This window comes from Pteropus medius, unplaced genomic scaffold (genome assembly GCF_902729225.1).
Source record: "Pteropus medius unplaced genomic scaffold, Ma_sr-lr_union100, whole genome shotgun sequence".
In the NCBI taxonomy this organism is placed as follows: domain Eukaryota; kingdom Metazoa; phylum Chordata; class Mammalia; order Chiroptera; family Pteropodidae; genus Pteropus; species Pteropus medius.
This window is the reverse complement of record NW_024343105.1, coordinates 795287-810540: the sequence shown is the minus strand read 5'-3', so window position 1 is coordinate 810540 and position 15254 is coordinate 795287. Positions and strand designations below refer to the sequence as shown.

At 43.6% G+C, this 15254-nt stretch overlaps 1 protein-coding gene across 4 annotated transcripts in view; it reads right to left on the bottom strand.

Moving 5' to 3' along the window:
• The window catches only part of AFF3 (ALF transcription elongation factor 3), a 461951-nt gene extending 448203 nt beyond the window's left edge, over positions 1-13748 (bottom strand). For 2 of the 4 annotated variants that reach the window (XM_039867115.1, XM_039867119.1), the window contains exon 1: positions 13635-13742. In XM_039867115.1, coding sequence (XP_039723049.1) covers positions 13635-13687 — 53 coding nt within the window. In that variant the 5' untranslated portion in view covers positions 13688-13742. Of the gene's footprint in view, positions 1-13634 lie in introns of all 4 variants that reach the window. The other 2 variants (XM_039867117.1, XM_039867114.1) reach the window with 2 other exon arrangements.
• Positions 13749-15254: the final 1506 nt, after the last annotated feature.

The following is a 15254-nucleotide window of genomic DNA, read 5'->3' as shown; positions in this document are numbered from 1 at the left end:
TGCTACAGACATTTAATAAACACAAGACCAGACCTTGAAAAAAAGACACCAGGTTTAAAAAAAGACACGAACTGAAACATGACTCACATAAATGCTTTGTAACATGTTTTAAGCAACAAAATGAATACAACCATTGAACACAATTCCTAAATGAAACACTAAATAACCATGAGAATGGAAAGAATAATAAAGTTATTGTTTTGAGGTCCTACTCTGTGCCAGGCTATTTACATATATTATCTCACTTAATCTTCATGACAAATCAGTGGTGTAGACATTACTACTTCCATTTTAAACCAGATCAGAGAGGTTATGTTACTTGTTTAAGGTAAACACACTGAATAAATCACACAGTCAGAACTTGAACCCACTGCATGCTGGCTCCAAACCCCTTTCCCGTCCCATTATCAAATGGCATGTTTCTGGAATTCAGCCAACTGGATTTTTTAACCCACCTTAAAATTTGTCATATTCTCAAGGATCTTTAAAGAAGACATTTAAAATAATTTTTGTCATGTGTTTCGATATGTCACAATTCCTTAAGCCAAGAATCTTAATTTTACTTCCCCCAAATATCTTCATGACATAAATTAAGCCCATTTACTCTTTCTATGTCATCAAAGCAACACTTTTTATAGAAGCAGTCACATAGCTAGACGAGGCAGTTTGTCTTTATGTAGAAACTAAAAAGAAACCGCAAGATAATCTACATGAAAAAGAACTGCCTTATGATCAGATTACTTTTGTAAGGTAGTTTTACTGATGTTAGTGCTGCACTATCATTTGTTATTAATAAAGGTACATTTGGGTGCTATGGTAGATTTGACCAGCTGTGGTGAACAGTTGTAACCATATTCTTTCCACATAAAACTTGTCAAATTTGTGGGTTTTATGAGTATACAAATAATCAAGAGAAGATACATAGACAGTGTATTTTTATACATTTTAAATACGGACAAAAAGCAGTACCTAAATCATAATGAATTATGGACAATCCTTGCAGAGTAAAGCCTGTTTAAATTCCACTAGTCCAAAATACGTAATACTTTGGACATAGTATATTATTCATTCTCAGTTTTAAAACCCGAAGTAATCCTCTAGATGTTTTTTCATGCATACTTCATTATACCTGTTGGAGACCATATATGCATACCCATATGCATACGCACATGGTCTATATACATATAACCATAAATATTTTGAGATTGGAAGGGACCTCAGGACACATGCCCTACAATTCTGTCACTGAGGAATACCTCTTATAAGATGATGGCCAGGTGTAAGGGCTCTGGAGTCGGGACTGCCTGGATAAAACCCCAGCTCTGCCCAGACTAGCTGTGGGTCTTCAGGCAAGTTATTTTGAACCTTCATTTCCTTCTCTATAAAATGGGGACTAAGAACTACCTCACAGGTTATATGGATTAAATGAGCTATAAAGGGCTCACTATACTTCCCTACATAAAAAACACTAAGAAACCCTGAAGCCAGATGGGCCAAGTACCCTTCTAAGGAAATACTGTCATTAAATGTCAGACATCCTTGGGGTACTTTTCAGTCAGCCTTGTGTATGTGAAAACAATTTTTAAAAATCCATTAAAATAGTCCACAATTGGAAACATCCAATAGTTTTTCCTGGCTCTGTGGCCTCATCCAATTACTTTTGAATCAAAACTACTTCTAGAAATACTTTAATTAAATTATAGATGGTATGACATACACTTATGCCAAAGTGGCTTATGTAGGCTTTTCATTCATTAGTCACTGATTCAAAAACATCTATAAAACACTTATTATTGACATTCGAGGCAAATATTTGATGCTATCCTCATTTCTATGGTTCCATTCTTTGAAACTTTCATTTCTCAGATTTTTCTAAGTCTCTACTACCTGCAATGTATCTACATCTATACCCACCCACAAGCACTTCTTATTCTGGGCCTGGCCCACCCATCCCTTCTCTGAGAACTTCCTCCACCAGTGTGCCTGTCTCTACCCTCAAGAGTGAGAGCAATCACAGCCTCTCACCTCCCATTTACTCATTTACTCTTTTACAATGCCAACTCCAGAGACCACCTCAAACCTCTCACATAAGGTGACTGCTCTAAAGTGGCTGACCATGGACCCCACTCTCTCATGATCTCCAACCTTCCAACCACTTCTTTTCATCCTCTTTCATGGGTTGCTTTTCCTCCCGCTGCCCTTCTAGGGTCCTCAGCCTACTTCTCATTCTCTCCTCACTCTTCCTGGATAACCTTGTCCAATCTCATGGCTGTCGCCAGCACCTGTAGGCTGATAACTCCCAAATCATTGTGTCCTAACCTTCTTCCTAAACATCATTATCACACAGCAAATTTTCTGCAGGCAATTCTACCTGGATGGCCCACAGGCACTTCAAAGGCAACATATTTAAATCCAAACTCTTCATCAAGCTAGATGTCACCTTCTCCAGGAAATCTCCCTTGACTCCACACCTGGTAGGGGTAACCCTTTTATGTACTCTGTAGGATTCCCTACTACAGCACGTGAAAACTCTATGGAGGTTATCTGAAATAATCTGTTCTAGGTTAAAGTATAAACACATCAAGAAGTAGAATCGTGGTATATCCACTTCTGGGTCTGGCTCGATAAACAGTCATTTATCTAAACCCAAAAACCCATAAATCTAGAGAAAGCAAGTTACAAAGAGCATCTTACAGCATCCATACTGTATTACTTTTTTGTGTGTAATATTTTAGGGTTTCAAAATATGACTTTTGTCCTGCTCAGGGATAAGAGTAAGAAAAAGAACAGAAATTAACTTACATAACTATCTACCTAATTATTAGAAACTAAAATACCTATATTCTCTTTTTATACCATAAATATTTAATTTCTACATTCAGAACTTGTTAACATAGCCTTGGAGTTTCAATTCGTTTCAGAGGGTTAGGAGTGAGGAGGTAGGAAGCAGGTAAAATTCACCAGCTTTCCCATGACTTTTCTCAGATGTTCTGCTCATACTAAAAAATTAGGCTCTAATTATTAAAAAACAAACACTCTACAGGAAAGTCACCTAAAAGGTTTACCTATCATAAGAGGCTGTGCCATATTCTAGGGAAGGACCTACCCTCAGTGAAAGGAACACAAACAGGACAGACCATGTGGCACCAGCTGAGCGGCCCTCTCCTGGGCGTGGAAGTGCTTCTAAGAAGGACTCAGCAGGCTCTGCACATGACACCTGTCCTGAGAGCCAAATATCTCAAGAGCAATGGCGCTCGGGCCGAGGATGGACTTTGTCTGCATCACCCTAACCTGAGCCCTGACAACACAGGCCAGGCCAAATCTCCCTCCTGGAGGTATAACTGGTATAGCAGTGTAAAATAGTAAACCATTTTATTTCACATCAAAAAGAGAAGGCTCTGTTACATATGGATGTCATTTGTGGTAGTACAATCTTCCCATTACTGCTGTGACAGACAGCTCACACAGTTTGCTCAGAGGGTCTCTAAATCTACAGCCCCCATCAGGTGAAGCCACCACCACTGCAGACCAGGTGAGGGGCTAGGAAGGACACTTCAGAAAGTAAAGGGACCAAACTTCTTGGGTCTTGAGCCTCTTTCAGTAAACTGCAGAGTCCATGGCCAGTAAGATACCTGCCTCTCAGTCTGAGATAAAGTCCTCAACCTCCAACGGCACTGCCCTTCTCAGCAGTTCAGAGAAATGGCTGGTATCAGAGAGATCAAGCAGGGGCATGAGGACTGCCTATTTTCTTGGTCAAGGCCAAAAGCCTGAATAATGTAACCAAAGGGCAGAATTTAGCTGACTATGGTCAGATGCCTTTTTTTCATAAGGAACAAAAACAGGTGTTTTTCTCTTAGGACTCACCTGAGCAAACCACTGACTCTGAGAGTCCTTTTTTCCCAACCATTGTCTAAATCACCTGACTATTCCATTCTTTGTACCATAATTGATAGCCAGTAAATAGTGTTTTCTCCATGTGAAAGAAAATGCACGACTTTGATGACACTAGTACAAACTAAAGCAATAACCAAGCGCTTATTTGCCTTACTATGGACCTGACCTACCTCCATGCTCAAGGTCAATAGTCTTTCTCTGTCCTCCTAATCTGAAGGAAAAGTTAAATTATTGGAACATAATATTACATATCATAAGAAATAGCGAAACACAATTAGTTGGATAACATAATGGATTATGATGTGTAAGATAGTATCATGGCCATTTAGACAGGCAAATGAGAAATGCTGCCCCAACTACTGCCAGCTCTTCGTCTGTGAGTTCACATGTATCCCAAGGCTGTGAGATTTAAATTGGTCACTACTCTTCCTAAAAAGTCAGCTTTCTTTTCCAAATCTGAAATAGTCACAATCATTTAAATCCAACCTGGCTTTCTCTCATTAGCAACAATCTTCTCTGCCCACCTCAGAGAATGGAAGAGTGTGTGTGTGTATACACACACACAAACCCTCATTAAGAAATAAATAAACTTCACACCAATATCATAGCACAAAGTCAATTGTGCCATATTTACTCACATAATCAGTCCTATCTGCACATATTTTTATAATGAAATAAGACTGGAAACTGAACACAGAAACTGCAGCTCTGTCTGACCACCTGATGGACTCAGGAACTTTGATAAGGGCTGAGGGAGCAGGTGGCTGGCAGCACTGGGATAGAAGGTCCCCATCTGAGGTGTCTGAAAGTTGCTGAGTTGTGACTTCTCCTAGGATACATGAAAGTTGCAATTTGCAGATAAGGCCACAGGATAGTGCAGTAATTCTGCAAACAGCTGCCCCCTCCTTCATCAATGCCATACCACCCCCAACCCCACCCACCCTGACTCACTCCCCCATCCCCAACCCCAATCCCTCCCAAAGAGAGAAGGGGGACATTTGGTCTGAGTCCTGGGAACCTATAGGAACTACTGTGAGATTCCCGAAAAATCCAGAAGTGTCTACAAGACTATCCAGTTACTCGGCATTCTCTCCTGACGCAGAAGGACCCACCCTTTGAAGAGCTGACAGGAACTGTAAAGCTGTAAGATGTGATTAGCCTATTTATTACAAATTTTGTTTATTTAGGTTTTCATGTTTATTTCTCACTATAACCCCACTAGGATACAATTAACCACCTCCTCACTCATCAGAAATATTAGAAAGATGCACAAAAATAAAATAAATGCTGCATCTAAATGTAACTTCCCAGCATTATGGAACTGTGATGTTATTATAAAAAGCCACCCTGAAACAGAAAAAAAAAAAATGAAGTATTTTGAAAGAGCTCCTTTTCAAAGGAATTTTTATCCCTTTAGTTCCTGCTACTCAAAGGTAGGTCTGTGGACCAGCATTACTGCCTGGGAGCTGGTTAGAAATGCAGAATCATAGCCCCACCCTGGACCTATTAAATCAGAACTGATATTCTGCTGAGATCCTAAGTTACCTGGAAGCACATTAAAGTTTGGCCTGGGAGGTGGTTACTATAGAGAATATACTGACCCACACCCTCAAAACAGTTTTCTAAGCCCTGAGTCTCTGCTTCCTCATGATTTATTTTAGGGAAAACAAATATATTTTGAAATTTGAAAATAAAAACAAAGTATATCCCAGAACTAGTTATGACCCACGAGAGTGAAGGCTTTTTCTATCTAACCTGCCAGGTAACCGATTAACATTCCAATGAACATTGACAGAAAATTTGTTCTGTCACTTATAACTCAGGTAAACAGTATAGGCATGACAGGAAAAATTTAACTAAGACTAACAGAATCATACGACGACACTAGAGGATTTTTAAAAACTAATTTCCTGTTCATAAAAAATAAAAAACAAAATTATTTTAAGCATCAAGTTAAGCATATGACTAAACTGAGAGGCTACATTAACGTGGTCTCCAAATTACAGTCATTGTTGTTGCCTCAGCCAAAGATGAACCTCCTGGGAAGAAATTACATGAAGAGTTTAAGTACCCTCTGCCTTTCTCCTCATGTGAGTAGAGAAATTACGAAGGTAAAAAAGACAAGTAAATACAATTAATGACTTTTGCACTCGTTGATTCCACAACCCTAAAATTAGAATGATCACAGAATTTTCAAGGCGGAAGGACTCTCAGGTAACTAACTGCTGCTGGTCCACTGACCCAGGAATCTCCTACAAAGTACCTGGCAGGGGGTTTAGAGCCTCCCAGAGAGGGATAATTGTTGTCGTACCCACTGATCTTCCTCATGCCCTTGACCAACCCAGAACAATTCTATCCCTACTCCCAACTCCTTCAAATACCAGAGGACCCCTCACATGTTCCCAGGTGTTAGCTCCACAGACTCCATTTAGTTTCTTGGATGGTGTAGTATCCTCTTACCCTGGTGTAACTGAGTATTCTGTTTCTATTGAAACTAAATTATGATTAGTCTGACATAATTTAATGAGACCCACAGTGCCAAATGAAGTCATTTGATGTAATGGGTGGTAATTCAATACATTCTCCATGAAACATCAAAGATTATGTAACGGTTAATATATCTACATATGTTAGTAGTGCAACCATAAGTAAGGGCATATTTGTCTGCTAGACTATGACGTACAAATAAGAAAAACTACCAGCCTCTACTCAAAAATGTTCCTGGGTCCCTCTCCAGAGACAGAACTCTGCACCAGATGGATGACCTGACCCAGTGTGGCCTTTCTGTACCTTCCTTGTTTACGATAAAGAGGCATTTTTAAGAAAGCAAAGGGCATAAAAGAACTACATTTGGCATTCACAAAGCAATTGACACTTTTATTACTTAACATCACAACCTTATGAGGTAGGCCAGTATAAGTTCTGTCACTTTGTAAGTGATTAAACCAAGACTGAGAATAGGAAATGAGAAAAATCGTGTGCTGCCCAGGGCCAAACAGAAAGCAAGGTTGGAGCCAGTTGAATTCAGAAGCCTCAATTAAATTCCCAGACAAAGGGAACAGGCACACTGAATATAAGTTTTATGGATTTCACTTTGAAATAAAACAAGGCAATATTATGTTACATTAAATGATATTTAAAATTCTTTTATGACCTTAATTTTACCACCAAAATAAATTTTATTCCCAAAATAAAGAAAATTTAAACAGGCAAACTTATTCCAGGTTACAAATTCTATTTACACACACACACACACACACACACACACACACACAAAATCTTGTGTTCCATTTGAGAGATTTTTTTTTTCCTAATTTGACCTGTGACAGTAATCAATATTATGCCAAAGGGCCTCGATCAAGCTGCTAAACCTAAAGTGTTATTGATTAGACGCACTGTTGTTCAGAGGGACATTTTCCCAAAATAAATTCTTAGCATTTTATAACTCTCCTACATTTTCACGAAAGAATCTGCAACACAGGAAGGAATCACTTCCCCACACACAAATCTTATCTTCAGTGTCATCAAAAGGTATTTGGTTAAAACCATCTGCACATCCAGCACACATTCTCCCTGTTATTCCGAGCTTGAGTCCTTGGCGCCTCGCATTAACCAATCTTCCCAAATGGCTTGCTCCAAAACACACACCTATTGCACTGGGTGGACTTGGTACACAGCTCCCCGCTGCCCGCACTTCCCTGCCTCCCCCATGCTGGCCACCAGCCCCTTTGAGTCTGCAGCCCACAGGCCCTCATCCTGCAAGCCACTCTTCAGGGAAAGCAGATATTCACCCCCAGGACTGCCGAGGCCCTTTCCCACACTCTGGGGCACTCGGCCAATGAAGCACCACAGCCAACCACACAGCCACTTCCAGCCCAGGAGTGGGCACCACCAACTACACCACTCTAGACCTATCGCCATAGAACCAACGCTGGGGCTCGGCACATCTGAGCAAAGGTGGTGGTCCCACCTTCACGTACCACATCTTCTGCCCGTTGTGTCTGGGTGAACTGCTCTGACCCTGAAAGGCTGATGAAAGGCATGGGGGTAGACCTTAAAATGTTTATTTGCTGGGGCTGGAGGAAAGAGTCTTGGTGCCTAAGGGTCAAGAGCAGGGTGGTCTGGAGCAGTCTTCTGACACTATGAAGGGCCAGGGAAACCTGTCAAAGAAAACCTGGAAGAAGTCTGGTCTGGGCATGTCCGCTGGAGGTCTATTTGAAGAGAACCTAGTGTGTCTGCACACACTGCCGGGCACCATCAATGCAGACTAGCCATCAGCACTCCACCTCACCCCCTCCCCCTAGGGGAATGCAGTCCACCACCACTCCCCATCCCCGAAGGTAAGAACTTTATCTTCACCAAACAAGCTCCACACTTCATTCCCTTATTTCTATTAGTCTTCCCACTGGTGGACTTTCCTCTCTTGTATTTCCTCCTGAAATTTTGCTTATCCAGGATCCACTTCAAATGCCTCTTCACCATGAATATCCCACTCTCCCAAAAGGATGTGCCCCCTTCTCTTGAAACAGGCAGCGTCAGTTCTGTATTGCAAACATTTGGGTGTATGGCTTATTCTCCTACAAGTTCCCAGCAAACTCTCTTTTCTTGGCATCCCCTACAGTGGGTTTTTTCCTTTTTGAAACTGTAGGTTTCAACCCACAAGTGGAAATTTAAAAAAAAAAAAGAAAAGAAAAATAGAAATTGTCAAAGTGCATCACACACAGTACTGATAAGTATAATTTCATGACACTTTTGTTTCAGTTATGTGCATGTGTGTGCAGGAATGTAGTGGATTGCAATGTTAAATGTATTCGTTATTTTAGTTATTTGGCCTGAAAGGGCAGTCCCCAACCTTTTTGGCACCAAGGACCAGTGCTCCTATGAGAATATGCCTGATGATCTGAGTTGGAGCTGAGGCAGTGATGCTAGTACTTGGGGAGCAGCTGCAAATACACATGAAGCTTCGCTAGCTAGCTCGCCCACTACTCACCTCCAGCTGTGAGGCCCGGTTCCTAACAGGCCTAACAACTGGTATCAGATCATGGCCCAGGGGTTGGGGACCCCTGGCCTAAAACATTTGCAAGCCACTACTCTACAGTACCAGTCCAATAGTAATGCCTAGTACTCTATGAATGCTCACTGAACAAATTGATGAGTATGAAATTATTCATTTATTGCAACTTCAGACTCAAAGTTGAAAGAACATAGAGTATAATGCCTATTTGAACATAAGTAAATAGACTCTGACCTATGTGAAGCTGTGGGGGGGTGGGGTTGGTAGAGAGGGATCTGAATATTTACTACTGTATTTCAATAAACTTTCTTCCCTATAACTAAAATGTGTTTACATTTAAGAAGAATTAAATTCAATTTTGACTAATTAGATTAAATTCGATTTTGGAAAACTTTTCTCATTCATCGAAAGTAACTCATGATTACAGAGTTCTGCATCTTTAAAATACTTGGTATAGGTAACTCCACCATGGTTTATGAAAGGATCTTTCAGATGCACCATGAGAGCCTTTGTTCAAGTTCTTCCTTTGCCCAAGATGCCTCTATGTCCTCTAAATACCCCCACCCCATCTGTAGAAATTTCATTCATCTTCCAAGGCTTAGTTAAAAGGCCACCTTTTCCTTGGAAGCCCTTTTTTTTTAACTCAATTTTCCCTCTTTGCCCCCTCCATCACCCACCCCAGTTCCAACTATGGTCTTTCTCCCAAATCAAAAATGTTAAAGACTTCCTTGATGACCCTTCTCATTACCCTACTAGGTAATAACATACACAACCCATGGTTTATTCATCTTTGAATCCCCTACAGCAACCTGCACAAGGTCTCATACTTCAGAGATGACCAAAAAATATTTGTTAAGTGAATAAAAGCAATGGTTACCCTGGTAAAAGGCCCTGAGGAAGGGCTCTCATGCCCAGCAGCTGATCAAACCTAGTGGAGAACAGGAAGGGCAGCAGAAGGGATAGCAGAAAGGATGGAGAGGAAGGATGAGAAGAGGCTCTACTCTTCTGGACATCTGGCCCAGGAAATTCACTGAGGCCCCATGTCTTCAGGGATTCAGCTCGCCAGAACGAATTCTCCACGCTTGCTTCAAACCAGAAATGGGAAATAGAATTAAGGGTAGAAGTTAGTTCTATCCTTCTTAACGTTGAGCTATGGCTGAAAAAGAAAAGTTGAAACAGCTATTTGGAGGCCAAAATACCACTCTTGAAAAGTAAGTATTGGTGTTTCTGAATTGAGGTGGGGAGGCAATGGTTTCTGAATTATTAACTGATTGTCTCTATCAATTATATTCAACAGTGTGGAGCTTTTCTCTTCATATTGTCTATACAGTCATCTGGGGATGTCTCAAGTTCAAAGCCACAGTCCCAACTAACAAACCACAGTTGGTTTTATCGGAAAACAATGTCCACAAATTAGAAAAAAAAATTGTTAGGAATTAAAATACAATTCCCTTTTCCATTAACCCGTACCTTCCTCCACTCTCTCCAAAGAAAAGCATTTTTCTGAGATGAATTAAAAGAAAGTTTTTAGTGGTCTTTAAATTTTAACATATATTCATACTAGGTAGGCATAATTTTCTAAATCATGGTATTTTGTTTTCAAATTTTTAGTTTTATCAATATCATTTAGGGCTCTGATCTTTTTTTTTTTTTTTTTTTTGATATTTTAACAGAACTTTAACTTCCAACCATCAAAATTTAGTTTTGTAATTAATTTCACACTGTTGAATATAATTGATAGAGACAATCAGTTGATAATTTAAGAATCATCACCCCTGTCTTCTTACACCACCACCCCCAACCCCAACTCAGAAACACCAATATTTACTTTTCAAGAGAGGTATTTTGACCTCCAAATAGCTGTTTCAGCTTTTCTTTTTCAGCCATAGCTCAACGTTAAGAAGGATAGGACTAACTTCCACCCCTAATTCCATTTCCCATTTCTGGTTTGAAGCAAGAGTAGGGAAGTGGGAGCAAGGCAAAGACACTCATAAACTGGGAGCATCTATAGTACTGTAGAAAATAAACTGGATTTGGAATTTTAAAAACTGAGCTTTGAAATTAATGCCTACTTCAAATATAGCTCCTCCACTTCTAGATGTGTAACCTTGGGCAGGTTACCTGATCTTCCCCAGCCTCGATTTCCCAATCTGTAAAATGGAAATAACAATAGTACTTGCTTCCCATGGCTGTTGTGAGGGTTAAATGAGCTAAAATATGTAATGTACTTAGAATAGTTAAAACATGTCATGTGTTTAAAACAGTGTCTGGTAAATGGTAAGCATTTACCAGTAAATGTTAGTTAAAAATTCTGCTGTTGTTTTACGGTCTCAGTAAAGCCACTTTTCAGTTCAAAGCCTCCATTTCCTTGTCTATAAAATGGGACTACTACTGCTTACCACCTCTAGGACTGGTATAAGATTCAAATAAGAAAACAATGGACATGAAAACCTCTGACACTCAAAAAGTACACAAATGTTCGTTTTTTTGGATCACTCATAAGCTTATAGAGTAAACCAAAAACTAAAAGAAAATTATAAGGTTAAAAGTAAACCATAAAATTGGGTTAGAAAACACTATCTGAAAATTCATCCATGACTGAGAAAATGCCTATGTTAAAATGTATACTCAAAGAGTTTGGTCTGTCTTTATCAGAAATATATAAGCTTTTGTAAAATGTAATTTCTCTATCTGCAAACTAGAATAGCTCCTTCAGTCAAGCCAAACTATCCTACTATATATTATAAGCAAGAAAGCCTGCACATTTTTATAAGCCAAAGATAAATTGATGGTTTGATTAAAATCTGGTTGCATGTACAGCACCTTTTTAAAAATGCTTTTTTTTTCATTTTTAAAAATGTAAGTATACTATAGTAGCTAATTTAAATTTCGAGTCAATTCAAAGGACATTTGTTGTGGAACTGTGCTCCAGGTAACTCACCTGGAAACTAAGGATGCAAAGAAAAAAATAAGGCTCAGGCCCTGTGCTGGAAAAGCCCATAGATTATGGCCAATAACTTCAAAATATTACTTGTGAAAATCATAAGGGGGCTTCAATTTGAGTCAGCAAACAGGCAAGCAGCATAAAAATATGCCAAAATAGTAAGTTCTTCTCTTTGACTGAAAAACTGCCTTTTAAAAGCAAAAGTCATTTTAAAAGCACAGTTTCTACCAGGAAATCTATTGAATTTGTGCCAGAAACCAAGATTCCTAAACATAAACCTGTAAAATAATAGGTATCTGTAAGTGAAAGGCTGAAATAACCCCAGGAGCAACAACACAGTAATTAGCAACTTTTATAGAGTAATAACATGTTTCATATTCTTTCTACACTGGCTCTTTGAAGTTCCCAGTGTAATATATAAAAGTTTTATTACATTAGGGCCCATCTTTGTGTATTTTATAGGCACCAGCATTATGCAGAGCAAGCCATACTTACTCATCATCAGACCTTTTATAAGAAACTGCTCAATAATACACTAGCTTTGTGTCCGGTTTAGTTTGATAAACCTTGCTTTAGAAAGGTAAAATTCACTAGAAGCCTATATCAATGAAAATATACACACATCCACATATCATCTCCACTACTATAAATCATAAAGCAGTTTAGCTTTAAAACTGTACATTGCATATTCATGTGCACACCACTTGCGGTTGTAGACACATGTGAACTCTACTGAATTAAAGCAAAAAAAAAAAAAAGCCCACTCTACAATAAGCGATTACCAGAAGCAGAACAGAGTGCAGTTAATATGCTTGTTTCAGCAGATGTTCATTCCCGTAAATATTAAACATAACACAAGTTCCTCCAGGAATATGCAGGCAGTAATTTTACTACCTGAAAGGGTTGGTTGGAAACATTTAAGCGATGGGGGGGACGGGAGTGGGGTAGATAAGAAGGATGTTGAAGCAGCCAATGGGATTTTTAAAACACCCACAACTGGAATTAAACTGCTTCTAGCGGCGATTTACCTACAGCAGCTTTTCAATGTGAGAACCCCAGCACAGAACCCGGGGGGCTCCCCAGGTTGCGAGCTGTGAGCTGGGCATAAAGGGATGCACACCGGGCGCGGGGGCGGGGAGAAAAGGGGAACTGTGGGAGGTGTGCAGAAAGGACCAATGCAATCGTGAACCTGAAGGCAATGAGTCTCCCCCAGCCAAGGCCTCTGGAATGCCCGCACCGAGAAACACCCGCCCCCTGCCCTGGTGCTCACTTTCCGTCTCGGGTGGGTGTGGGTGGGAGGGACAGGAAGGACCAGCCGCCAAGACCCGGCGCCGACAGACAGCGGCTGGAGCATCCTCTAAGGGCACTTCGCTGCAGCCCCAACTCCAGGGGGTCGCTGGCATGAACCAGAGGCTCTCGGAGAAGAGGAGGGGGCGCAGGGGAGAAAGGGAGGGGAGAGGGTCGAGGGGTGGATCCCGGACACTAATGACACGTTTTAGAAATCCGTTCTTTTTTCTCACCAAGGCTGCGCTCTGGCCCTGGCTCCCCAGATCATCGGCCCCTGGGCTGGGGCGGGCGCACGGGGGGAGGGAACAGGAAAGGGGTCAAGAGGACGGGAAGGCGGCAGTACATCCACCGGGGGAAGGCAGCAAGAAGCCGGCGCGGCGGGCGCCCCGACCCACCCCACCCCCACGGCGCAACCCCCGGCCCAGGTGAGGCGCTGGCCGCCGCAGCCGCCCCTAGTCGCTCCCGCCCGCCCTGGCGGCCGGCGCGGGGACTCACCACAGCGAGTCGAGGTCCCATTCCTGGAGCAGGGCTAAGTCGAAGCTGTCCATGGTGGGAATGTGTCGGTGTCAGCGCCGCTGCCGCTGCCGCTGCCGCCGCCGCTGCCGCTGCTGCCGCCGCCGCCGCCGCCGCCGAGGCTCGGGCCGCCCGCGCGCTGCAACGAAAAGCAGCGCTCAAGGTGCTTCCCGGCCGCGCCGCCGTCCGCCACCCCCAACCCCGCCGGGCTCCCGGCAACCCCCGCCCCCGACGCCGGGCCGGCCGGGCGGCAGCGGCCGCACTCACCCGCTCGCCGGCTCGCGCGCAGGCACACTCGGGAGACCCGCGAGCTCGCAGCGCCGCCGCCGCGCCTGCTCCTCCTCCTTCCCGCCCCGCGGCGGCCGGGCCCGCTGCCCCCGCCGCCGCGCTCCGCGCCGCCCGCCGCCTCTTTCTCCTCGGGGAGGCGCGTGTGCGCGGGCGAGGCCGAGGCGCGCGCACCCTGAGCCCCGCGCCGCGCGCCCCTGCGCTCCCCGCACCGCCCCTCGGGGTCCCGCGGCGCCCGCAGGCCGCGCTGCCCGGTTCCCCGCACCCCAGCCGCCCGCCGGACTCTCAGGGGCCCGGGGTCACCCGGGGCGGCCCTGCGAGCGGGGCGGAGGGCCAGGCAGCGGCGCCAGGCGGTGATGCTGAGTGGGCCGCCCCGCGCACCTCCCGCCGCCCGCCCCTCCGGGTCTGCATGCTCCTCTTTGGGGCCCAGGATCCACTTGACCCTGCCAGGCGCTCCCGAGGCAGGGAGGCTGCAGACCTGGATTAGGTGCTGGGAAATTCTGGGCCGCCCCAGGCCCGTGAGAGTTAACTGTGCCGCCTCCAACAGCGCCGTAAACAAACCGTTTAAAATATCTGGAGTCAGTAAGTTAAAGGAAATAAAGGGGAAGCGGGAGGACAGCTCTTCTGGCAGGACCTGCAGCGTGGCCTGCAGTAGGAGTCCCACCACCCTCCAGCAGGCCAGTCCCTGTAAACCAAGCTCCCCACTTTTTATCTCTTACAGGGAAGGGGGCAGGCCTCTGGGTGTAGACTGCAAACTTCCCGCCCCATCTCCAGTCTGGAGAGTGGCGTATCGCCAGCTAGAGTGTCATTGTGGCTGTAAAAATCAAGTCCTTATTATTCTTCCTTGATTGTAAAGAACGTTTTCCCCTACATGGCTTTTATAGACATTGCTGAGAAGCCCACATCTGGATCTGTTTCCCTAAATCCGGGACCCCTTCCTCTCTCTCCGACCCTCCTATCCTCTTGGCCACAGCTTCCCGCAGCCTCACTCGGGAATCCAGAGGTTTCCTGGTGAGATCGGTGCTGAGCAGTGTAATTAGGCCCCACCACTGGTACCGAACCGCCCACTCCCTGCCATGGAGAGGCCTTCTGGTACTCTCTCTTTGTTATTTTTCAAGAAGAACCACTGACTGAGGCCACCAGAAACCCAGAGCCCTGAGCAGAAGGCAGAAGCCTGGGAGTCACCCTCCTCACCTCCTTGATCTGTGAATGAGGATTAAAGAACTTCGTTCTGAGAACGCATAGAAGAAAGACCAGAGAGAATTGCCTCCTATATAGGGCTGGATTACCAAACACTCATCCGCTCTTCCTTCCCCC